Source organism: Taudactylus pleione, unplaced genomic scaffold (assembly GCF_031769625.1).
Source record: "Taudactylus pleione unplaced genomic scaffold, aTauple2 ptg000391l, whole genome shotgun sequence".
NCBI classification, from domain to species: domain Eukaryota; kingdom Metazoa; phylum Chordata; class Amphibia; order Anura; family Myobatrachidae; genus Taudactylus; species Taudactylus pleione.
In genome coordinates, this window is record NW_028284792.1 from 2,395,406 (window position 1) to 2,422,893 (window position 27,488).

Consider the following 27,488-nt stretch of genomic DNA (forward strand, 5'->3'; position numbering starts at 1 on the left):
CTGAATACTGGCTCAAGACACTGTCTGCCTAGGGAGGCTCAATTTCTTCAGAAGTTCCTTATTGCAGAGAAAGTGAAGGTGACACATAGGGGTGGCAAAAAACATGGGGCACTCAAGTGACAGTCTTGTTTGTGGGAACCCCATAAAAAAACAGTACATTGATGATATAGAACATCTTCTTTTACTTTTAAGTAACCTAACATTGTAGGTCAGACTGATGGCAGGAGTGCTAAATAAGCATCTGAAATGTATTTCACACCGTCAAAGCCCCCTAAATACAGTTTTCACAGTTGTTCTGGCCTCCCAGAGTAGCTCTGCCTATTGTGGGGGGGAAGGGGGGGTTGGGATGATGAGTTCCACCACCACCACCTCTCTAGGACCACTTTAAGCCCTGCTTTTACCTGAATGTTTTACCTTAATTCGCTAATACTGTACTAAGGGTCTGATTCAGAGGTGGATGGTATTGCATAAGCCGCACACAAGCGGCTGTGTAATACCAAATACCATCCATCTAAAATGCTAATGCTGAAGGAGGTGTCTGCAGTATCCTAGCACTGTGACCTAGATCACCGCCTGGGATCACCATTGCGATCGATGGTTTCAATGTTCCTCAACATCGGCCAGCTGAGTAAGCCTCAGCTTCAGCAGGCTGGCCGGCTTCTGCTTGCCATGTCAGGAAGTATGCATTTATGGACTCAGACCCTGGCCTCAGCACTCCCAGAAAATGGGGAAGACATGCCCCTGTTTCCAGGAACGCATTCCGCAACCGTACCGCCCCCCAAACACTTCTGCCTGTCAATCAGGTAGAGGCTTGGGTAACTGTGTGCGAGATTGAAGAACCCTTTCTGCACATGTCCAGAATGGGTCCTGCACAGGCACAGTCTCCCAAGCATTGGAGATGTGTGCTAACCATCGGGTTAGCGTACATCTCTGAATCAGGCCCTAAATAGCTAATAGTGGGCCTGATTCAGACCCGCTCGTGAGCCTGCACGTGCGCGAGCCCCATAGCGAGTGAATTTTCACTCGCTGCCCGACTCACTACAAGACGGCGCGGCTGTCGATTGTGATTGACAGCTCGCCCCATTTTGTGATAATCGCGACCATCACCAGGCCGCCCGCTAAAACTGTGGGTGGTCACCCACAGCTTAGCAAGAGGCCTGGAGGCGGGGGTGGGGGGATTTTGGTAAAAAAAAAAAAAAAACGCCCTGATTCAGAGTTGGGAATAGAGAGAGAGATAGCAGTTAACTGTGTACCTGGGCAAACCATATTGCAATGCAAGGGGTGTAAATACATACATTTTTTTGCATGTAGTGTAAATACTGGCTGCTTTTGCATGTAGCTCACAAATACTGCACAGCTTTATTATTATACTGCACTTTAGATGTCAGTTTGGACACGACCCTCCCAAATCTAAATCTCTCTGCACATATTAAATCTGCCCCACCTGCAGTGCAGCATGGTTTCACCAAGATGATCAGTTGAGAGAGAGATCTCTCTATTCCCAACTCTGAATCATGCCCTAAATACATAGGATTAGAATAGCACATCAAGACACATATTTTAAAAAAAGTTGCATGGCATATTTAATTTGTGAAGTCTGAGGCACCAAATGGGGCTATTTGGCGTGATTTGAGGATACAGTAGGTATATGTGGACACATCTGTAACTTGTTAGTTTCATTGAAGATTTAAAAATATTTGTTGCAGTAAATGTGCCGAACCATTTGTCCTGAGTTATAGACTTTTTATATGCCCCAAATTTGCAGGCAGCTGTGGATTCAATACAATAAAATTGGAGACCTTTAACTCCAATGTAAGTGCACCACCATGGCTGCCTCAAGAAAGATGGGAAGAATTAATGAATTTATCAGCCACTTCAGTCCACCTGAAAGAATTATGTGTGCAGGTAAGTGTTTTTTAAAGGGATTAGTAAGGAGAAGGTGGAATACTGTTTGTGCCATGAATATAGTTTATATTCCTAAAAGACAAACTGCAAAATAATTCTAAACATAAACAATATTGTGATCAGAATTTACTGAAGGTCAGCTTCATGCATTCAAGGTTCATTGTTTCTAATGTAGTCTTCCTATGAACCGTTAGTGAACTTCATAACACTTGCAGCTGCATTCAGATATTCAAAATTGCCTGCTTTGTTATATATAATTGTGCCTGCAGCTAATTCCATAAAGGTGACACTACTATTAATTAATTATCAAAAGGTTTCTCTATTGCTAATTAATAATTTAAAATGGTTACTATGAATTAATGATGTAAAGTGGGCACTACTATTAATTATTGATGTAAATAATGCACTACTTTTCATTCCATTTATAAATTGGGCACTACTGTTTACAGTATTTCATTACTATAGAGGCAACATGTGTAGTGCCTATTGTGGCACTATAAGTGATAGTAAGAACTGCGAGCCACGTGCATGCTGGCGCTTTTGCTTCTACAAGTGCCAGCATGCAGAACACACACGGCTTATCAGTCCATGCCACAAGTGCTTGTGCAACATATCTGCAACATTGTCCTGGTACCTACCAGTCAGGGTTATCATGAGAGGCCCAGTGCTACTCACATTACCGCACTGCAGTGGGTGGAGCATCTGTAACACACATCTGTTTCTTTCTGAAATTAAGCATTTGCCTCACAAGCAGCTTTGTAGTTCCGTCCTTGTTGTTATTTTAATGCAGCAGGAGGCGTTATGCATGTACGCAGCATCGGATCATCTGCGTGATCCTTGGTTGGCTGATTGACCATGGGGCTGTGTGTACTGTGTGTATGCAGATGATGAAGGGGCTGTGTGTATGCAGATGATGAAGGGGCTGTGTGTACTGTGTAAGCAGATGGTGTAGGGGCTGTATTACACTATCCTATCTGCACACACACAGCACCTTACATCTGCTCTGCATATACACAGTACACACAGCCCCTCACTGTCCTATCTGCACACACAGCACCTTACATCTGCTCTGCATATACACAGTACACACAGCCCCTCACTATCCTATCTGCACACACAGCACCTTACATCTGCTCTGCATATACACAGTACACACAGCCCCTCATAATCTGATCTGCATACACACAGCACCTTACATCTGCTCTGCATATACACAGTACACCAGAGCCGTCACTAGACTTTTTGGTGCCCTGTGCCAGAAAGAGCATTGGCGCCCCCCTCATTTTTCAAAGGGACATAATGCACCCAAAAAAGGGCCATGGCTTCATGGGGAAGGGCCAGGGAAGAGATAGGAGAGGCCAGGAGATGCTGGGGATGAAATAAGAGGAAGCTACAAGCAAGAATGATAATAAACAGAAATTTGACAGGCCCAAACAGCGCCCCCTGACCTGTGGTGCCCTGTGCGATGGCACCGGCCGCACTACCGTAGCTACGGCCCTGCAGTAAACACAGCCCCTCACAATCTGATCTGCATACACACAGCACCTTACATCTGCTCTGCATATACACTGTACATACAGCCCCTTCATCATCTTTCCTCACTATCAGGCCTTTGGTGCTTGTTTAGCAGGCAAAGAGTCCGTGCCCTTGGTAAGTGACCCTAGGCATTAGGCCCAGGTCACTGTCCTTATTTTGAAGTGGGGGTATGGAAATATCAGGGGGGGTTCAAGATTTGGATTTTATAACCAAGTATTGGAAACCCCCCCTTTCAAAATCCTGCATTTGCCAATGATGGGGTCACGCAGACCGGCCAACTCAGACATCAAAAAGAGACCAGGAAATCTCCGTCTGCCAACGGAAATCCTGGCCTCTTCCCTCCCCCCTCCTCCCCAAATGCGGCGAAACGGAGGCCATCGCTGTCCCCACCCCGCCCCAAATGGCAGCAGACTGTCAATCACTGACAGTCTGCTGCAGCACTGCATCCGATCATGCATAACTTGTTCTGCACATACTCAGAACGGGTCCTGCGCACGTGTAGATTCCCAGCTATCAGGAATTTGCATTCAGCAGCACATGGCTGAATGGGGGGGGGGGGTTTGCTGCTGGCGGTGCCATGTTTTTAGCACTGTATTCTGTAATATGGCATATGTGCAGAAGATAACAAAGACTTTGACATAGTGCCAGTTTTCCAAATAAATCTCTGCCAACTGGTATAAGGGTGTGGGGCCATACGGACAAACTGAAAAATCGTTTCTGGGTGCAGGGTGTGGGCACCTGGACCCCCCTTGCCCTATGGGCCTGTGTGCACTGCAAACTCTGCACCTATTATATATATTACTGGCTGCGCAACTTCTTATAAATTACTGTTCAATATCTGCTGCAAACCCAATTTTTATTTCAACAGTAGCCAACGTAGAAATCCATGGGGATGCTTAACACCCGAATTTGCCAAGCTCCGGATAACCTAATAATTAATAAATATGCCCCCTGTGAGAAGACAAAGATTTGTGCCCATCGCTTACACTGATAATAATTTTGCATTCTTCCAGTTGTACTTCAATCACTGCAGTTTCAAACACACAAAAGTGGCATATAATAAGGGCACTGCTGATGTCCCGGATGAGTAATATTTTAGGAATAATAAAGTTAAAGTAAATGAATACATTTATAATATATTAGACTTTGATGTAATATAACTTGTCAACACTAAGTGCAAATTGACTTTACAGGGGTGTTCCCAAGGAGCACTTTGACACAGAAAGAAGCATGGTGGGTCTGCAGTTCTTACTGTTTGTACATGACACATATTGTATCTGAATGAAAAATGCACATTTCTAAACTGAAAACCCTTTAAATCATTGCAGATAGCAGAAAATCCTTCAGAGTGGATTAAGTGGTACAAGTCAGATTATCCAGATGTTAGAAATTCAGGTAACTATATAAACAGTATTTTAATATTCATATATGGTTAAGCCACAAGTGTGTTACTACTATACATTAACTATGATTGTTCTTTAAGATTATACTTGACATCCATTAAAATTGCATTGCCAAATAGGAAAACAGCTTACTAACAGGCCCCATCTCTTTAGCCAGAGGCCTGTAGGCTGATAAATTATATATTTCCTGGGGCTCTGTCGTTTCTGTAATACAATAAATAAATCCCCATCTTTAAGTGGCAGCAGAAGATGGTTTAAACAGTCACTAGTTGTGATCTCTTCATTGTGGCATGTGTTTGGCCCTCCCTCTCACTTCCTCCCCTTATCCTGATTTTTTTTAAAAGGCTGGGAGATAAATTGAGGAGCACCTGGGGCTTCAGCTAGGGAGGATATCATGTTTAAAATGATTTTCCTAATAAATGTGTCATTAACAAGAACTGATTGGACTATTCCAAGAGTAAAATATGCTAACACCCTCTTATCATGGTTGCCGACATTCTGGCTGCCCCTTCCCTGAGGGAGCAGCCAGATCGGCACGGCAGGGAGTGTGGCCATTGCAAGGGGGCGGGGCTGGACAGCTTACTGTCATTCGTGTGGGGCCACGTGATCGCGTAATTTTGGCCCAGTCCCAACTAGACATTGCCGATACAAGCATTGTGAAGCAGGGGGCGGGGCTAAAATGATGATAGGTTATCACACGGGGGGGGCGGAGGGGCCGCTGGGAGGCTTGCCTACCTTTCCGGGGGGTGGCCGGGAGCGGCCGAATCGGGAGGGTAGGAAAGTATGCCTCTTATACTATTTAATGAACGCCATTTACAATAAGCCAACTGTGACATTAGACTTCCGAAAAATGGATCATTGATAAATATTAGATGCTGACGGTCAAAATACCGGCGCTGGAATCCCGTCAGCGTCAGGATCCCGGCTACAGTTGCTCGCTGCGGGCATCCCGAAGGTTTAGGTTGCAGGGAGAGGGAGGTTAGGTTCAGGTGCTAGGGGGGAGGTCATTGTTAGCCACCAAAGAGGGCGGATTAGGGGTAGCGGTAAGGGTTAGAGTTAGGGACCTTACCTTGTAGTGTTGGGATTCTGACTGTCGGGGTGCAGCTGACGGTATTCTGACTGGTGGCATCCCAACCACCAGGGTCCCATACCCAATTGGGGAGAAATATTGTTTCAAAGAGGAACATCATTTTTCGAGTGAGTGCCTTAAACAGTTCTCCTACATACTCCCTGAAAGTGAGGATTCGGGACTTTCATTGACATTTCAGAAGAGTAGACAACTATGCTTAGCTTTCACACACAGAGTAATTCATACTTTCCCGCTCTGGGAGATTATGGAGGGGAGGTCCAAGGAAAAAGGATGTGGGGAGTGATGATGTGGATCACATTATGAAAGCTCCACCCACTTTAGAACAAAGTCACCTGACAAATTGAACATGTGTGTGTAAATACATTTGTGAGACAAGGTATTTAAATGAGATTCAAGAAGTTTGGATAGATTCTTTTGGGAAGTCACGGGTGATTTTGTGTAGTATTGTGACACATAATACAGTCCTGATGTTCCCTTACTTTCACAAGTTATTTAAAACATAAATGTTAATGAGGGAATGGTCCTAAATTAGTAGTAGTCAGGACTGTAGTAGCATTTTTACTGTTTTCCTTATGTGTATTTCCAGCTGGACTATTGAATATACAAAATTAGGTGCAGAATAATTTCACAGGGGCAGTTCCACAAGTCATAAAGTGAACAGACAATGGTCATATTAGTGTAAAATGCAATTAATGCAATGCAATGCTTTCTGATTAGTGAATTATCTTGAATGCCTGTGTTTGTAATAAATATGAATAACTCCTAACTGTCCTTATTTGGAGGGGATATAACTGATTCAAGCACCTGAAGTGGTGGTTGCTATAACATGAATATTCATATCAGTGTTGTTAGAGCAAGAGCCTCCAGTTTGATTTCCAATGCAAGAAGTAAATAGTACTGTACATAACTGTAGTGCAGGCAGCATTTTCAAATTACATTTTGTAACCTGCTTGTTCTGTATTCTATGTATGTCATATTCCAGAAAGCACCATTTTGTAAAGTATAGCAATGAAGAAATGAGGATTGGGAACAATAACGCATTTACAATTTACAAGAGTACAGTATATAAAAAAATAATTTAGATATTGCTTTTTGCTATAGTGCATCCCCCATACACATCTGCCTTGCATTAATAACACAGTGAAGTAAAGGTTATGCCCTAAGACTCTGAATTACTGTATCTCCTTCAGTCCACTTTACAGTCCTAATGGATTCATTTATCACATGTCCCTGGAGATATTTAAGTGGCATCCTTCAGAATGGAAGTGCATAAGGGACTGGGTCAAACTGTGTGAAGGTCTTCCTGCTTGTTCAGGCATAAACGAACATCAGGTTACTCAGTAACTCATTTAACTCCTCAATGACTTGAGATACAGCACTGCATAGTGACTATTTTACTTATGTCATTTGTATTTGAATGTATACAAAATAATATTGTTGACTTGGACAGTCAAAGGACAAATGATTGTACCTTTTCAGGAATGCTACTGATGTGAATGTAGAGAGAAGACACAATGCTGCAAAACTTTCTCTACTAATATCCCTTGTTGTCACAGACATCTATTGCAGAGAGTATTGCTGTGTGCACTTTTACATAGATTTTGGTCATAGTAATGAATTACATTGATAATTAGGGATGGCTATCGGTGGGCCACCATTGATGGTTACATCTGTGATTACTGTCGATGGCATAAAACAATTTACAGTGAACCAACAATGGTTTGCACCCCTCGATGGCCATCGCTGCTGTTGTTTATGGTGGGCCGCAGGCCAATCAGCATCGGGGCAGGGCTTAGCGGGTCACAGGGGGGCGGGGCTAAGCTGTGTGCTATCAGGAACAAGAAAAACAGTCTGTTCCCAGTCTGCCATCAATGGCGGAGAACTATTCGATCTCTGCCATCGATGGCTAAACAATCAACCATCAGTAGCCAACAATTGATGGTTCTTAACTAACGATGGTCGATGGCCATCCCTAGTGATAATGCTTTGAGGACAGAGCTGAGATGTTCCTTCAAATTGGTTGCTTTATTTGTTATTTTGGTTGACTTATTTTTTAACACTGGGGGGGGAGATGCATCCACCCTTGGAGAGAGATAAAATGGAGAGAGATATAATACCAAACAATAAGCTTTTAATTGTCAGTCATTTTGTAAACACAGCCTGTAAAATGGTGGTTAGAAGCTGACTGGGTGGTACATTATCTCTGTCTTATAGTTGATACATCTCCCGGTGAAAGCAGTAAAACAGCAGAATAGAAAAGATGTAGTTTACATAAAAGAAAAACAAAATTATCTTGACACTTTCTCACTTGACTGTTTCATTAATATATGTAACCATTTCAAGCCAGATTGGAATGTAATTGTAAATGAAGGCTGAAAAAGATATGGGGAGAACAAGGTATCACTGGGTCCCATAGCCAAATTTGGGTGTGAGACTGACAATTTTCCTCTAGCCTCAAAAGAGCAGAGTGGGGGCCCCTTCTAGTGTATGTGTGGTCTAGTGCATGTGCACACATACTGGAAGGAAAGCCTCCAGCTCTGGTGTTTTTACAGCAGAGAGGAGGCTTTGGGGGCAGGAGGGGAGTGGGGAAATGGAGGCCATGGAGGAGGATAGGCAGTGTGGGACTGGGGCATGAAAGACCCACCATGGAATGCAGTGGTAGGGGCCCAAGCTTAAGGGGTGTGGACAGCCACCAGATGGGGTTTGGCCAGCCACAACAGAGGGACATGCAAAGAACAGGGCCCCTTTGTAAAGGAGGGGACATGGGTGTGTCAGGACCACCCACTTTGATAGGCAGGATGACAAGCACCCAAGTTCATCCATGATCCTGCACCACCTCTAGAGGATTGGGTGGGGCCCTCAGGCAATGGGGCCCACCTGGGACTTCCCCTGTATCCCTGTGGGCCAGTCAAAACCTTGAGGAGAGGGGACCAGTCACACCTCCTGCAGCTTTGACACTATCTGATCAACGTTTAGAAGTTGAGAATTTGCTTGGGAGACTGGTAAATGGACAGTGTGAGCAGGTTAGTTGCCTGTTGAGTCTGTGAAGCAGTTTGTGCTGTTCAGTTTACAAGAGTATTTGTTAACAAGACAGTAATATTAAACTAGTGAATACTGTCAATATAGTTGAATTGTTGATGTATTAATTTAATTTTCTTAGTAGTGAGTAATAAGAAGAAATTATTGTATAAATTGACCACACAAATATGATATTTAGTGTAGGTGAAGTAGCACCAATACTTTATCAAGCTCATTTACAAGCTGTTTACCCTGCTATTGTGTGACTGAGTATTTTGAGGTCATTGGTGCATCCCACTAATGTGCCTGGTTCCTGAGAACTAAAGTACTATTTTCTGTTGTGATCACAAAATTAACCCTTGTTAGTTATGGCAGTACAGTGATAAGCAAAACAGTTTACATATATACATAGGATAATTAAAACATAATGATACTGCCAAAGGCAGGGTGATAGGGTAAAGAGTAGTAGAGGGTAAGGTGGTGCGATTCATTATGGCTTGTACAAAATTCACAAGTCCCGGGCAAAATCTGCCCTCAAGGTGGACGAGTTCAGCTGGCATTTTCACACTGTTGTAAAGGCAATTTGGCCCTAATTGTATTGACCTCTAAGAGGGAGCTGTGTGTCAAGGAGGGTGAAAGGGCAGATGAGTGGTCAGGTGAGCTAAGTAGCTTTCTGTGAGGAGGGCTGATAAACTTTTATGACGAGGAAAGTCTTAAGGGCTCATATCCACTCACTAATTCTCTACAGCAATGTATTTTTTAAAAATAAACTTCCTGCCATTCAACATAGGGAGGCAGATTATATTCTGGTGAACGTTTATGTGTTTTATTAAGGTGTTGACTGTATGGGGCAATAATCCCACATACATATCAGCTATTAAAAAAGATAATGATTATGTGAAAACGTATGGATGTGCGGCTTCTATACATACAGTACATAAAAAAAGCAATGATACAGTGAGACAAAAACTCTCCATTATTCTTGGTTTTCCATACTACTAAAAACTAAAATATACCCTGTGTAAAGTAACATGAACGGAGCTCTATTAACTATAACTAATCAAAGACTGTGATAAAAAAAGAGTTGCTATGTTATGGAGTATGTTATGGAGTATGTTATACATACTGTATATAGTTTTAGTGGATAAGATGTAACCCGGTAGCTGGCTTTAGTTTACTAGTATTTCTAATAATCTATTTTTAGGACTCTATTTATTCTAACATGAAAGCACCATCATGGGGAATGTACAGAGGAATTTATGGAGGAACCTGCTTTCACTTGTCTAGTGTGAAGATATAAATTAGTGCTACAATGCAATAATAGAGATGGTTAGTAGCTTTAATTAGAAAAGTCTTGACGGGAATTCCAAATATAAATGATGTAGTAAAAGGGTAATCAGGGTAGTGTATATGCTGCTAATTAAAAGTTGGATACATTTGTGAATGTACGTAGAAAAAGTTTTCTGCAAATAAAAGCATACGTACATGTGTATGTTAAGTCGGATGTATCGTTGCGTTCAGCTAAAAAACAATAGTACAATAGTATAGCACTTGCTCCAGGAAAACATCAGGCATACAAGAGTTCTGAAATGCAGAAGTTAAAATGGAAATGACAAATAAGTAATGGAAATAGGAGACTACAACTTTGTATAATTTAGCTGCAATACTAATTAATTTAATATAATCAGTAGGATAGATCAGTACGCAATTAGCCAGTCAGTATGGCTGATGGATCCACATCATTGCATGCCATTGCATCAGCCCACCAGTACTTGCAGCAGATACATCACCTAAGAGGCATGGCTGGAGATGAATCTGTGTTTCTAAAGACATAAATGGATGCACGTCTATAACATGCACATCTCTAGATATGGGTGTATTTTTAGGTACACGTGTGGTGGAAATGTTCATGTTTAGAAAACAAAAACAAAGAGTGCATAAACTCAACTGTAAGTGAGGCTCAGAATTTTCATGGATGGCATCCAGCATTTTATCAAATGCCACATAATTTATTTTTGACATACTCAAATACTGAAACTTTATTTTAATTTATATTACAGATTACAGAGTCTAAATTGATCATGTAATTGCTTACACAATTAGTCCAGTATACTATGTTATAGAAAATATAAGAAAAAATACTGAGTAATAATGTGTGGCTTAATGTGTGGGTCTAGAGTAGGGGAGGACATTGAATGCTGGGGATAGAGTATTCCACTGAAAGTGGAATAATGAATGTGTATAGTACACATATAAAATACATTCAAGTATGAATTACGGCATCTGGCGGATGAAATTACAGTAGTCAAGGCAACCCGCTGGCTTGCTTTCCTAACAGGAACGCAGCCCAAAGATCACCCCAGCGCAGGAAGCCCCATGGCAGCAGATGTCCTATATTTCCATTTTCATATATAGGTTGAAACAAAGTCATTAACTGAAACAGAAACAGCTGTGTAGGAGACTTAAAACTGGGTGAGGAACAGCCAAACTCTGCTACAAAGGAGAGGTTCAGGAAGACACCATGGCAAAAGTGAGCACAGCAACAAGACACAAGGTACTGTAGATATACTGCATCAGCAAGGTCTCACCCAGGCAAAGTTTTCACAGCAGACAGGGATTTCCTGATGTGCGGTTCAAGCTCTTTTGAAGAAGCACAAATAGACGGGCAACATTGAGGACCATAGACGCAGCGGTCAACCAAAGAAACTTAGTGCATCAGATGAAAGACACATGATGCTTGGTTCCCTTTGAAATCGGAAAATGATGTCCAGCAGTACCATCAGATCAGAACTGGCAGAAACCAGTGGGACCCAGGTATACCCATCTACTGTTCGGAGAAGTCTGGCCAGAAGTGGTTTTCATGGAAGAATTGCAGCTAAAAGCCATACCTTTGACGTGGAAACAAGGCCAAGCAACTCAACTATGCATGAAAACATAGGAACTAGGGAGCAGAAAAATGGCAGCAGGTGCTCTGGACCGATGAGCCAAAATGTTAAATATTTGGCTATAACAGAAGGCAGTTTGTTTGCCAAAGGGCAGGAGAGCATTACAATAATGAGTGTCTAAGCAGTATAGAAGAAAAAAGTAGGGCTATGGTGTGGGGCACTCTTATTGACTGATAATTGAATTAATTTAAAACATAACTATTATTAGCAACAGTAAAATAAAGTACCATATAGTTAATTCAGAAACGGATGGTATAATTCCATCATCAAAATCAAAATTCACTATCATAATGAAATCTAAAGGCGAATTGTATGTACACAATCAAAACTGGATATATTGGATTGGTAATATAAGTATATTAAGATGTAAATATTAATATTGTCTGGCTTTGTGCAGAAAACAATCCCAAGGTATATTTTGCTACAGCGCCAGGTATTCCCTGGGAGTCACCTTCCAAGTACTAATCAGGCCAATTACAGTTTAGCTTCCAAGATCAAATGAGATTGGGCAATCAAGTAATGTATGGCTGTAGGTAGTATAGGGAAATTTGCACAATTACAGCACAGAACAATATATATGTAGGACTAATTGTATCAATAGTCCATTTGTTGGCAAGATAACCCAAAATCAAAGAAAGAATGCACAAGCAGACTTTATTTGTATCACATATCCACATAATATGTCAAAAAGTGTTGGCGAAGTCAAGTACACAATGATTATGCTAATAGAGCCTCATTGGTGAGTAAAGAGGCACAGCATATGTATAATACATTCATTAAGAGCCACACAGAAAAAGACATATAAAATTGATTACACAGATTAGTGAAAAGTAAATTGTATTAACATTATCCATCAAGCTAGGAGCATTTATTGTATATACCAAAATAGGAATATATGTCAACTGCTGACAAAGATAATTGGTATACCTATCACATATAACACAGCAATCTAACACATTTAAAAATAAGTAAGGCACACCTGTTACTGATTCAATTAGGTAGACAAAAAGAATCCCATTGAATACTGATGACTAATCAGCAAAATATCACTTGTGTAAATCACTGCATATACATAGATATATATATAAATATCTCCATGTAGAACTGGACACAAAATTATTAAAATGACATGATTCAATCAACTCTAACAATAAATGGATGAAATAACTGTATCCAGAACTAGATACAAAGTTCTATATATAGCGTGAGTCAATCAACTGGATGAAGAAATGAAAACCACAGGTAAAGAAAACCATGAAAAACCAGTGCCGCTATAGCTCACTGGAGAGACAGTTATGATAAGTAAGTCACACCTAATCGGCGATTGCCAGTGTGATAGTAATAAAAACAGGGTGCATGTGTATGAAAAAAATAAAAGAAGTTCAAATATGAACTGTGGATCACTCTTGTATCTGTCCATCTGCTGTCATAAGAGTATGGTGAGCATACAGCGCTATAAGATCACACATAAACCAAACATTATGTAATAAAACAGGCGTTGTGACACAGGGATCCTGCTGTGTAATAGTGCAAATACAATACCACTCCCGTATCCAAAGTCCAGAGAGATCCAACCCATATGCTGGCTGGATATCTGTGCAAGGTGTATATATATCTGAGAGGACGTGCGTTTCGCCCGGCTGAGGGCTTGTTCACCTCATCCATATCGTTCTACTGTGACTCTCGTGTATAAATACCAAAGCCATTAATCATCCACTTAGGCAAAGAGTGGTTGGTTAAAGGGCGGTTCCCAAAAGGATAGCTCCGCCCCTATTAGTGTCATGTGAGCGGACTAAGCGCCAATCACAATAGCGATATGCCGCTTTGCCTGCTGGTAAATGTAGTTTGCACTAGCGTGCTTAACTACAGCTAATAGTGCAGATATATTAGGTTAACGGACAGTTGAAAGGTAGCTCCGCCCCTTGTAAAATCATGTGATCGGGCTACACAGATCGGGATATGATGCTTTGCATGCTGGTAGATGTAGTTTGGTCTAGCTCTGCGATTTTATGAGGCAATGAAGAGATAGATATAAGAGCCATAACAAGAAAAGAATGGATTGTAAAGGTACTATGCAGCCACAAAAGGTATTTTTGTGGTATAAGATGAAAGATGAGTACTCCATATAGAGCGAATATAAATATGTTAACTAAATATAGGTAATGTGCATTGCATAATGGTAGATGTAGTTTTGGCACAGACTCACACCATGTATTAGTGATTATGATTAGCTAAATAGTCTAACATAAAAATAGTAATAAATATATATATATATATATATATATATAACAATGTGAAAAGAGTTAGCGAATGATCAATGAGATCCACTGCATACAGATATAAAATGATAATAAATAATATATATTTTCCATGTGAGTGTCATAAAAATATAATTATAAATATGATGGCTGAGCTAAAAATGTTGGTTGCACATATATTACATATGATATCGCTATGTTATAAAGTGTATTAATATTACCATAATAAGGTGAAAAAATGTATGTGAAAGTGTAAGTGTAACAAAGAGAAAAAGGTGAAACAAAATCGTGACAAAGATAAAAATAATTCACCAATAAAATATTCTCAAATGGTTAAGATTAAAAAGTGAAAGAGGATATAATTAAATATATCTGCCATATATAATGAATGTGACATAAGGTGATTGTGTGTAAAATAAAGTGATATGGTGCAAAACAATAAGTGTTAGAATTGCAAGTGCATGAACACATATGTAAACGATAAATCCAAGTGAGTAAAGTATACCACCAAAAAATAATAAATGGTGATAACAGAGTGATGAGATGCCCATGTTAGTTAATTTTGGAGAATTATGTTGATTCTAAAATTCGATTGTATTGGACACCAAACAGATATTGGTTAAAATTGTAACATTGAATAAATAAGATGAAAGCATAAAAATTAATAAATCAGTGGATTTAAAAAGCTAAAATACACAATCATGAAATTCAGCAGAAATATATTACTCATGGTTGAGTTATTCACAAAAATACACCATAATTTATATATTCATTCATACCATGTGGGTTCAGGGCACCTAGTCTAAATGTCCATCTGCTTTCCCGTTTGATCAGCTCTTGTGTAAGGTCACCACCCCGGATTGAATCAGTAACAGGTGTGCTTTACTTATTTTTAAATGTGTTAGATTGCTATGTTATATGTGCTAGGTATACCAATTATCTTTGTCAGCAGTTGACATATATTCCTATTTTGGTATATACAATAAATGCTCCTAGCTTGATGGATAATGTTAATCCAATTTACTTTTCACTAATCTGTATAATCAATTTTATATGTCTTTTTCTGTGTGGCTCTTAATGAATGTATTATACATATGCTGTGCCTCTTTACTCACCAATGAGGCTCTATTAGCATAATCATTGTGTACTTGACTTCGCCAACACTTTTTGACATATTATGTGGATATGTGATACAAATAAAGTCTGCTTGTGCATTCTTTCTTTGATTTTGGGTTATCTTGCCAACAAATGGACTATTGATACAATTAGTCCTACATATATATTGTTCTGTGCTGTAATTGTGCAAATTTCCCTATACTACCTACAGCCATACATTACTTGATTGCCCAATCTCGTTTGATCTTGGAAGCTAAACTGTAATTGGCCTGATTAGTACTTGGAAGGTGAGTCCTAGGAAATACCAGGTGCTGTAGCAAAATATACCTTGGGATTGTTTTCTGCACAAAGCCAGACAGTATTAATATTTACATCTTAATATACTTATATTACCAATCCAATATATCCAGTTTTGATTGTGTACATATTTACAATTCGCCTTTAGATTTCATTATGATAGTGAATTTTGATTTTGATGATGGAATTATACCATCCGTTTCTGAATTAACTATATGGTACTTTATTTTACTGTTGCTAATAAAAGTTATGTTTTAAATTAATTAAGTTATCAGTCAATTATACCCCTTTTACACCAGAGCAAAAACCTGGGTTTTTGCTGGGACTACCCGGGTCGCAGCTCAGTGTAAAAGGGTCCCTGAAAAATAACCTGGGTCAAGTGACCCTGCAATCCAACCCAGGTAGCTACCAGGGTTGGACCCAGGATGGACCCAGGTAATGGTGCAGTGTAAACGGTGCAACCTAGGTTATCTGATCTGGATCATGCCTAAAATTAGCTGATTGGTGGTTGTGGAGCATTCACCTCCCACTTTTTATGACCTCACAGGTTTAGCAGGGCAGACCTGAGTTCAGTGTGAACAGGGCTGACCTGGGAGTAACCCAGATCAAAGGTGCAGTGTAAATGGGTCTGACCAGGGTTGGAACCATGTCCAAAAACCCAGGTCGGACCTGGGTTTTTGGTGGAAAAGAGGTATAAGAGTGCCCCACACCATAGCCCTACTTTTTTCTTCTATACTGCTTATACCCCTTTTACACCAGAGCAAAAACCTGGGTTTTTGCTGGGTCTACCCGGGTTGCAGCTCAGTGTAAAAGGGTCCCTGAAAAATAACCTGGGTCAAGTGACCCTGCAATCCAACCCAGGTAGCTACCAGGGTTGGACCCAGGATGGACCCAGGTAATGGTGCAGTGTAAACGGTGCAACCCAGGTTATCTGATCTGGATCATGCCTAAAATGAGCGGATTGGTGGTTGTGGAGCATTCACCTCCCACTTTTTCTGACCTCACAGGTTTAGCAGGGCAGACCTGAGTTCAGTGTGAACAGGGCTGACCTGGGAGTAACCCATATCAAAGGTGCAATGTAAATGGGTCTGACCTGGGTCTGACCAGGGTTGGAACCATGTCCAAAAACCCAGGTCGGACCTGGGTTTTTGGTGGAAAAGAGGTATTAGTGTGTACATATCAGGCTTTGGGAGCACCACCAACAATCATAGATTACAGATAATTATCTGCTATTGAGAGAAGGTTGGTTTATAATTCAATTCATTATTCTTAAGTTCTGTGCAGTATCTTTCCCTCTCTTTGTGAATAATGAGTGTCTACAGACAACAGTGAAGCATGGTGGAGGTTCCTTGCAAGTTTTGGGCTGCGTTTCAGCAAATGGAGTTGGGGATTTGGTCCTCAATGTTGAGAAATGCAGGCAGGTACTTATCCATCATGCAATACCAGCAGGGAGGCATCTGATGGGCTCCAAATTTATTCTGCAGCAGGACAACGACCCCAAACATACAGCCAATGTCATTAAGAACTATCTTCAGCGTAAAGAAGAACAAGTGATGATATGGCCCCCACAGAGCCTTCATCTCAACATTATTGAGTCTGTCTGGGATTACATGGAGAGACAGAAGGATTTGAGCAAGCCTACATCCACAGAAGATTTATTTATTTATTTCCAGTTATTTATATAGCGCACACATATTCCGCAGCGCTTTACAGAGAGTATTTGTCCATTCTCATCAGTCCCTACCCCAGTGGAGCTTACACTCTATATTCCCTACCACATGCTCACATACACACACACTAGGGTTAATTTTTGTTAGGACCCAATTAACCTACCAGTATATTTTTAGAGTGTGGGAGGAAACCGGAGCACCCAGAGGAAACCCACGCAAGCACAGGGAGAATATACAAACTCCACACAGTTAGGGCCGTAGTGGGAATCAAACCCACAACCTCAGTGCTGTGTGGAAGTAATGCTAACACACTGTCTGTGCTACCCGTGCTGTGCTGTGTGGTTAGTTCTCCAAGATGTTTGGAACAACCTCCCTGCCGAGATCCTTCAAAAACAGTACAAATATTGATTTGATTTAAATTTCTCTTCTATTCATTCACATTGCATTTGGTTAATTGATAAAAATAAACTATTAACACTTCTGTTTTTTTAAAGCATTTTTACTTTGCAGCATTTTTTCCACACCTGCCTAAAAATTTTGAACAGTACTGTATATCTATCTATCTATCTATCTATCTATCTATCTATCTATCTATCTATCTATCTATCTATCTATCTGTCTGTCTGTCTGTCTGTCTGTCTGTCTGTCTGTCTGTCTGTCTGTCTGTCTGTCTATATACATATGAGACTGATCTATTTCATTCAGAAGCAGATGACTCCACAGGATCTGAACATTTTTCTTTTTCAAAGTAGCATCCTTCACATTCAATACATTTTTTGCAGCATTTCAACAACGATTCAAAGACGTGCAGTACACTGTTTTGTGGCATCACTTAGGGCTCTATTTACTACAATCCACATTTGCGGATACAGGGAATATCACAGGGATTTACTACAAATCCCTTGCAGGGACAGAGCTTGCGAGAAAGCTCTGTTCCTGCGAATCCCCTCCGCACACTAGTCACGGTATTTTTGCCAAAAAATACCGTGACTAGTGCCCCGCGCATGCGCCGAATGGCCGCCGATGCTACCCCCTCCGGCGCTAAGCCCGCCCCATCATTAAGCCCCACCCCCGCGATCGCGGACCCCCACCGCAACCCCCCTCCCTCCCCCCGCTCCCTTAATTACACTTAGCTGCATGAACCGGGCTACGGTGATGTCTTCCATGTCCTCCAGTCAGGTGATATTCCATACTGCACTGGGACCCGATCACCTAATGACTGGGCCGCAGTGCAGCATGGGAGACCAGCTGACCAGAGGGGAGACATCACCGGAGCCCCGACCACCGGTCCCTGGAGTCAGGTAACTGATTTTTTTTTTACACTGTATCAGCATGTGGTCTGCTTAGACCACACAGCTGATCACTGGGGCCGGCTCCTGGCTCTGCTCTCCCCGTTAGAGCAGGGCAGGAGTCCGGTAACCGGGGGAGACCCTGGATAACGCCACCTCCAGGTGGCATTATTATCACAGGGCTTTCTCCGGTATTTTTTTACAATTTATTTTTAGTAACTTTGGTTGGATCACATTTCCCATTACAATTATAGGAAATGCGATCTGCTTACTAAAAATAAGTGATACTTAGGGGTTGGAGTAGAATTTTACGAATTCTACTCCAATTCCCCTTTAGTAACTTTAGGTGAAACTAAAATAATGTGAAAAGGGTGTGAAAACACCCTTTTTCACTTTATTTTAGTAAAAGTAATGTTAATAAATAGAGCCCTAAGTGTTGCAGCTGTGGCATTTTTTCGTCATCTGTTGAGAATGTCTTTCCACGCAGTTATTTTTTCAGGGTTGAGAATGCCCAGAAATCACAGAATGCTAAATCTGGGATATATGGAGGGTGTTCCAGTGCTGTCCCATTAATTTCAGCCAGTGCTGCCAATGCAACAGCAGCAACATGTGCAACAAGCAGCAACAAGCATTATCTTGGAGCAAAAAGCACTGCTTCTTCAGCAAATGTGCTCTTTTCTTCCTCCATGGCTCCACGCAAATGGGTTTTCAGGATGTTTGCATGTAGTTACCATTAATTGTCTGTCCACGGGGGAACCCAGAGCTGTAGGATCATACTGTGTGCACCAAAGAGCAGCAGAAGCATGACTTTACACGCCGTAGGAATCACACACAATCTTTTGTGCAGAGGCGAATTTGCGTGTGTTTCCATACACTGGACTACTGTTTGGATTCCAGATCATAATGACAAATCCACAATTCGTCTCATGTCACAATCAGTGCTAGGAAATCGTGTATACTCTCTGACATTCGACCGGTGTTCTTGCACGATTCAACTCGTCGTCCCATCTGCTCTTGGTACCCATCTGGCACACACACAATGCATTTTCAATTCCTTTGTCACAATATGCTGAACCCGTTTCGAATGTGATGCTGAAAGTTCGCATAAAGTGAACCTTCTGTTTTTTTTGCAACATCTACGCAATGTTAACATCTGTAACCATGGTGGATGATCTCTCAGAATGCACTTCCTCAGTCATTCGCGTATTATCCTGTTTGAAGTGCTTCCACCACCGAAATACTGCAGCACGGCTAAATATTTATCCCCCGTATGCTGGCCGTAACATTTTATGAGTTTCATTTCCGCTTTTTTCACATTTAACAAAAACTTTAGTCACACATCTCTGACATTATCTCAAAGACACGTCTTCCTCATCCGCCATGACGAAACGTACTAAGATCTTCCACTTGCTGTGAACGAACAAAGATGACTACAGGCAGTCCAACTGCAGGTTCAGACACATTGATGTTTGAGCTTCACAATAACCAGCATAGCGTTACCACGTCTACCTATGGGACAGAAAACCAGAGGCAGTCTCATTACTTTACGTAATATATATAGCTGTATCGTTATACATGATTACACATATGGTAGTGGTATGAGTGTTAGAGAGTCTTCTCTACATCGTAAATTATTTCTTCTTAATACACTGTGACTCTGCTTATACATTATTTTATAAATTGTTACCCTGTCACCAGCAAGCTGTTATGTCAATATTTAGTATTAATAATTGCAATAATTTCTCACATTTCTCAGATGTGTTAATCCAAAGGCCTTTCAGTGAATAACAATAAATACTAATTAAATTAAACTCTTTTTAGCATTGTATATACATGTCATTGCCACTAGCTTCCCATAGCACATTTGTTAACTCAAATTTAGTTTAACTGAATGTGATTTAATGGAATGCAAAATGCAGGTGTGCAATTAAGTTTGCAATCGGCTTGCAGCTCATTCACTGGTGAATTAATAGATAGTTGACGTTGCCTCTGCAGAGTTTTCATCCACTTGATAATAATGAGTGATAATATGGTAACAGACATTTCATTTTAACATTTATTTCATGATCACTTGTGTTAAACAGATGGATCGGGAAATGCAGCTGATGCAGATGAAGGTTCTGTTCATCTTCCTGCATGTGGTGATATAGGATGTCAGTTGGATGACTTCCACCGCTTACTGGTGATTCGTGCAGCACGTCCAGACCGTTTTCCTAATGCTTTATGTCGATGTGTGAGAAGATTGTCCACTGACCTGGAACGCCACAATCTCCTCCAAGGCATTTATAACATTGCAGGTAAGTTAAATTGGAGCGAACAGATACGAACAAAGCTACAAGTAAACCATAACACTGACAGCTTCCAACATGACTTTTTTTATTTTAAAAATACACCAGTGATGCTAATATACATAAACTCATCAAAGACTCAAATGTCTATAGAGTCGCATCTCTGATGTCAATAAAATAACATACAAAAGAAAACCTGCCACTTCTGTGCAATGATAAATTCAGCTGCTGCTCTCACAAAATTGGGGTGTTGTTTCCCACCACTGGGAATGCCAAAATGAATTTTTAAATGGGAGATAGGATTATCAGACAAACTTTAATAAAAGTTATAATCAAAAATATAGACACATCAGTAAAAACATACAATATAATTGATCTAACAAGTAGACATGTGTGCAAGAATGAGTGTTCTATCAAAATACAAGTGAAAAGGAAAAAATTGGGGGGGGAGAAAAAGGGAGGAAGCATAAAATTGAGTGAATGGACATAAAGGGGACCAGCCGCGATTATTATGTATCCATATCGCCAGTAATATTTACATTTTTAATGAAAATATACCCGCTATGAAAAAAGGGGAACTCGCAGGGACAGTGGCTGCCGTAACTGCTGTCCCTGCGAGTTATATCCCTGGCAAATTGTAGAAGTCTTTTTACAGAAGTGAAAAACTTCACTGGGGGAAGCTGACACTGTGCATACGCAAATGCCAGTGTCCAGGGCCGACCGTGGGCTGCAGGGGAGAGTGATCAAATGATCTCTCTCCCGATCTTGGAGCCTCCATAGGCTTACAGTAGTTTACACCATCTGAAGATGGTATAAACTACTGGGGCTAAACTCCGAAAAGCTTTGCTTTTTGGTGTTTAGTACATAGGGGTAAGATCGTAGTCCCCATTGAGAATAATGGGAACTGCGATCTGCAGCGCTAATTAGCAGTTTGGCAGAGGATTTTGTGAAATCTCTTGCATTGTACTATTAGTACTTACATAAAATGATGCAGAAACTGCAGTTTCTGCATAATTTTATACAAAAACAGCTTCATACAAGGAGCATTTTGTATTTGTGACGTGTTAATCTCATCAAAGGTTATTAGTGAAAAGAACCAATAAAATTGTCTCTTGAGTGTCCAAAATACAAATATTATCTCCAATGCCACCATATAGAACCTGTGCTTCAAAATTGTACTCATAGTTACTTTGAAGTTCCTTACAGCCATCTCATCCAACTGATTTTTGTCTCGTGGCTCTTGTACTGCACTCTGGATTAACAGCGAGGTTACCTGTGTAAGTGTCCATTCAGTGCTGGGTCTGCTGGTTCAGACTACAGGTGAAGGAGCCTGTGTTGATATACGTTCGGCACTGGGAGACTCAGACATCGAGTGAGATCATGCTACAGCCGTTTTATTTCAACAAATGTTATTTCCGTATGGGGGAAAGAATCTTACACTTGTAAGCACTGCAGTGTTCTGGTGGCTGCTGGCGGGTGGGCAAACTACTGAAGCCGGTGTAGAGTCCTGTCACTAGCGGGTCCGTCTGCAATAAAAGTCCCTTAACGCATTTCTCAGCTATATACCACAGCTGCTTCTTCAGAGGAAAAAAAGGGCTTTCCACTTGTATTTTTAATTGAACCCTTGTTCTTGCGCATATGTCTACTTATTAGATCAATTATTGTATGTTTTTACTGATGTGTTTATATTTTTAATAATAACTTTGATTAAAATTTGTCTGATAATTCTATTGCGCTCTCCCCTTTGCAAATTCTTTTTGGAACTCTGATGTTGTTGCTGAGAATTTGTGCGTTCCTAAGGTATTGCTTAAATGTTCACAAAGAAATGTGTATTATAAAGAATAACACAAATAACACACTCCATACTGTATATTTATTAGAACCTAAACGAAATGTATGTATATATATATATATTATATATATATATATATGTTGTTTTTCTTTGCAGCACTGGAGCAAGATATTTTTGGTGTTTTAGTTATTGAACCGTCTAGCAGGACCAACACTCCTTCATATGGGGATGCAGTCTTAAGCCTCAAAGCCAAATTAGCAATATGCCATGCAGCAAAGGTAAAGGGATTACATTTTCTGTTCCTCTCCTTTCTAATGAGACAGGCTATCTCTCTAAATTGCCATTCAGATCAAATGTAATTCTATCAGACCTCTAATTATTGTTTTGCTTTAATCATGTAATCAAATTGTCATTTTATTACATAACATTCTCATGCATGCTCTGATGGCATTTAACATACTAAAAATAACTATAATAATTTACATTTGTGAGCTTGGATTCTTGATAAAGAAACAAGTCTTAGGGGTATATGTAATAGCCTGCAAGTTTCAGGCAGCCGCAAGCTATGGCCATTTAGCCCATACTGTAGATTTAAGACGGCAATAATTTAAAAGGCGAAACCAAAAATGAACATCCTTTTAACCCTATTCTCTTTTTTCCCCCAAAGAGATTACTTAGACTCATGCCCATACGGGGCTAGGGAGATGAAAATATTGATTAATATATTTTACTGTATAAATACTTTACTTAATGCTTTAATGCATATTCTTGTGTGTCAGTAATGTAAACTAGTTGTTATGCACTAAAAGTGCATCAGTTGGCCAAGAGAGACAGTTTGAAATGCTATAAAACTGGTATTTATTTTGGTATTCATTGACACATGAAATGCAGCTCAATTGATATTCAGATGCACATTATCGTACAATGCTCCACACTACAGAGTCATAAAGAGTATCGTACAAGTTCATATTACTGTTGTGTATGGTTTATTTTATTCAGTTAAAAGACAAACAGACACTTTTGAGCATTCCTAATGGTAGTTTGTCCAACATAGAAAGTTGTAATTCCTAACAAGGACAGGCCTAATGTCCTCTTAGCTTCAAAAGTTATTATATGTAAATGAAGGTAAAATAAACTGTATTATAGAAGAAAAAAAGAAAATAATAACTTAATTAAGACAATGGTTCAAGATGTAAGTGGACAGTACTCTGATTTGAGATTTTCTGCTCCTTAAACATCCTCTAAATGTTCAAAACAAGGTTGTATCTCCTGCACTCCAAAAGCGGGCTCAATTTATAAAAACAAAACAAAAACCAATGAAAATTAAACACTAATCATTGCTCCCCTTTTAGGGTATAATCAATATAGGGACAAATCTCCAAAAGTCTCTTTGCATGGAATATGTATAGGAATTTTCCAAGATGGAATCCAGAATGAGTTCTATTTACCTTTTTAGTTATTCGTCAATGGCATACAGTGTGTAATATATTCTTACTTACACATAAGTACAGATCAATCAGCTTGTCCACACCTCCTTTCAATTTGTAGATAGGGTATATGAAACATAAATGCCTCCAAAAAGAATCAGAAAAACTTCTCATAGTGTAAAACCATTATAAGAATGTATTTAAAATATAACATATAACCACCACAAGTGAAGGTTTACTGTATACCTCAATAGGCCTTAGATTAGGCACATTTTAGAGCATGGAAGTAAATGGTAAGTCCCAGGTAGATTCTCCCAAGTCCTTGATGTCCTTAACTGGATTCTTTGTGGCAGCAGTACACCTTCCTTCTGACTGTTGCATTTCGACATAAAAGTCTTTATCAAAGTGTGTATACAGTAGGTGGTACCCACAGACAGACATATAGACTGTGGCACATTGACAAGCCCCTGTTTAGGAGCATGTTTAAACAATTAAAACAAAACATGCTAAAATGCATACTAAAACGGCCCTAACAAGTGTAACAGGCCTAATGGTGAAAACATATTATAATACCCTAATATAAAACCATAAAACATACCTCAAACCACTTTATTTAAATGTATTTTGAAAATTGCAGCATTTCCGTTACACCCGTGGAATGTATGCCGCTTCTCCCGGAAGTGATGCTTCTTCTGGTCGCACTCAATAAGGGCTACCTCGGTGTACTTCACTTACCGTGCATGTGCCCTCCCTTATTTATCAGCTGTCCTGTTTTTGCATGCAACCATCATCCGTTGATGCGTAAGCTGACTAGAGGGGGATTCCGTGATTTCACCCTTGGAATGCACAATTGCTAGAGGCAAAACTTACATTGTTTAGTAAAGATAAAAGTATGCAAATGAATGAATACCCCTTTTTCAACATTAAATCAAATATGTGATATATTATAGATCACAACCATTAAAAAAGTAAACTGTTTTTTTATATTCTAAATGTAGCTCAAAGTGTCTACTTAAAAGGAAAATGAAAACATGTATTGTGGGTGTACTTGTTGGTGCTGTACAGTAAAATAGATGCCTCTACATCTGAGAACGCCCCAGAACATAGTGTAGTTATAATATTATTTTGCTAAATCTTCATGCTGTAATATGACTACACACACTTCAGTTTCGCAGATGATCTCAGGCAAACATCCCAATATTGCAGCATGTGTAGCCTTGAAACAACGGCGGTGCCTGATAACGATCTTTTAAAAAACAACATTATAACTTTTGGACAAATTGGCAACAGTGGCTGGAAGAGGACTTCTGCTGCCTTGTGTGTGCCGTTTTCTTCCCACCATATACTCCAGGCAGGGTCGGACTGGCTCTCAGGTGTACAGGGGAAATCCCTGGTGGGTCACACTGCCTGAGGGCCCCACCTCCTCCACTATCAGTAACTTGGTGGAGCAGGATCATGAAAGAACTTGGGTGCTTGGTTTGTTTCTATGGAAACCACACCAAGATTAGCCCTCCTGCCAATCACAGTGGGTAGTCCTGACATACCCCTTCCCCCTCCTTTATAAAGGCTCCCTGTTCTTTGCATGTCCTCTCTAATGGTTGGCCAAGTCTCTCTATGGTGCCTGGCCTTACCCTGTCTGGTGGCTGGCCACACTCCTTATGATTGGCCCCTACCACTGCATTTCATGGTGGACCCTTCATGCCCCAGTTTGTCATTGGCTCCAGGGGTGCTTAGGCACTTTGATCCAAGTGCATAACTGCTAGTGTTAGCTGAATATTCATCAAATTTTAATATAGCAGTAAGTATGACAACTCTTATACCTACTGTCCTGGAATGTCTGGTAGACTTATACAGTTGGGTGGGCAGTGGTTGAGACAGACAACATCCCCACCTGATCTTTCAGAGGGTCCCATAAAAGTAAGCATTCTTGTATACAGTCTAATGGGATGTTGTCAATACTACACAAATGAATACTTACTGAGAAAATCTTGTTTCACACTCTGTTAAATATAAGAGCATTATAAAACAAATAAATATAATTTGAATAAACTGCTGTTACCACCATGATCACCTATTAATCAGGATGTTCCTTATGGTCAATGCTTAAGCTAGGTACGCCTTAGATGACATGTCACCCGATCCGGTGGATCGAGATGACATATCGACTACATTGGCAAGTGTGTACCCACTATGTCGGCCCTTGTGTGGTCTTGTGGGGTCGTTCATCGCATCAACAGATCTGCATTACAGGCTGGTCAATCTGTCAATGTGATGAACGATGCCAGGCAGGTGAATGGAGCTGGTGCCCGACATATCAAGCAGTCGCTTCCCAGATCATGTAATGTGTGCTGGCCGGGCGTCGCATCACTGGGTACACACATTGTTAAGTGTGTACCCAGGTTAAGACCTGATTTCTACTTCAGGGTCCATAGAGGGTCCACAGGGTTGACCTTGGGGTATAGCTGGATCTGGATCCATGGGCACCACGCAGTTAAAGCTTTGCTGCTCCCAGGATGCACTTGGGTCCGTCCTCCTCTATACCCCGCCCCCGAGCCACAGGCACCTCAGTTTTAGTTGGTGCCCGGCCGGAGTCGGGTCACCCTGGCGCAGTGGGGCTGCATAAGCAGCCCCATAGCTTTATTTTTTAAAAAAGAAGATTTTATTATTTTACTTTTTACTCTTCAGAGCGGCAGCATCAGACTGTCCGTCTGGACGTCCACGCTGCCGCTCCAACAGCCCCGCTGGTGCTGCGACGCCGGTACTGATCCGGGGTCGCAGCGGGACCCCGGAGTCAGTGCTAGCATGGCTCCGGGACCTCCCACAGACTGCTGCCTGACACAAGGGGCCAGGTAAGCCGTGTGCAGCACTTCGCGCTGCATGCGGGGGAAGTGTAAATGCAGTCATTATGCCGCCGGTCTCTGGGGACAGACCGGCGGCGCTAGTAGCGGCGGCGGGCTCCCCCCTCTGTGGAATACCCCGCGTGTCCGCTGGACCACCAGGGTGTTAGGCCGGCAGGGACACGGCATCCCTGGGGTTCCATTACTAGCAGGGGAGGCAGCCTTCCCTGCTTGAGCGGCTCCTCCCCTTAGCCCAGCGCGCCTTCTCTCAAGCGTGCTGGCGTCGCTGGGCTGTGCTCTCTCGGCCACTCCTCCTCAGAGCTCTTCGGCGGCCATCTTCCCAGGCAGCAACGCAGAGCTCCCAGGCAGGCTTCCAGTGGACCGGTCCCCCTGCGTACCTCTACCCTGATCAGGACAGTGTTCACAGCGCTATAGCCCTCCCAGACACTGAATCTGGGAGGTTGATTGTAGCTGAAGGTGCAGTGAGTATACTTCTCTGCATGGTATGTGACTATTGCTAGTGCTGCTGTCTGTGCTTTTTTCTACTTACTGTCAGCTTTTTACCTATCCCTTTCCTTCTCCAACGGCCCGCAGGTGCGTGGGGGAGGGGTGTTCTT

General features: G+C 41.1%; 1 protein-coding gene across 1 annotated transcript in view; it reads left to right on the forward strand.

Annotated features, from left to right (window-relative positions):
• The window catches only part of LOC148507539 (uncharacterized), a 662,982-nt gene that overhangs the window by 431,051 nt on the left and 204,443 nt on the right, over positions 1-27,488 (forward strand). The window contains exons 82-85 of the mRNA XM_088445856.1: positions 1,766-1,905; positions 4,770-4,836; positions 20,612-20,824; positions 22,764-22,885. Coding sequence (XP_088301982.1) covers positions 1,766-1,905; positions 4,770-4,836; positions 20,612-20,824; positions 22,764-22,885 — 542 coding nt within the window. The remainder of the gene's footprint in view (positions 1-1,765; positions 1,906-4,769; positions 4,837-20,611; positions 20,825-22,763; positions 22,886-27,488) is intronic.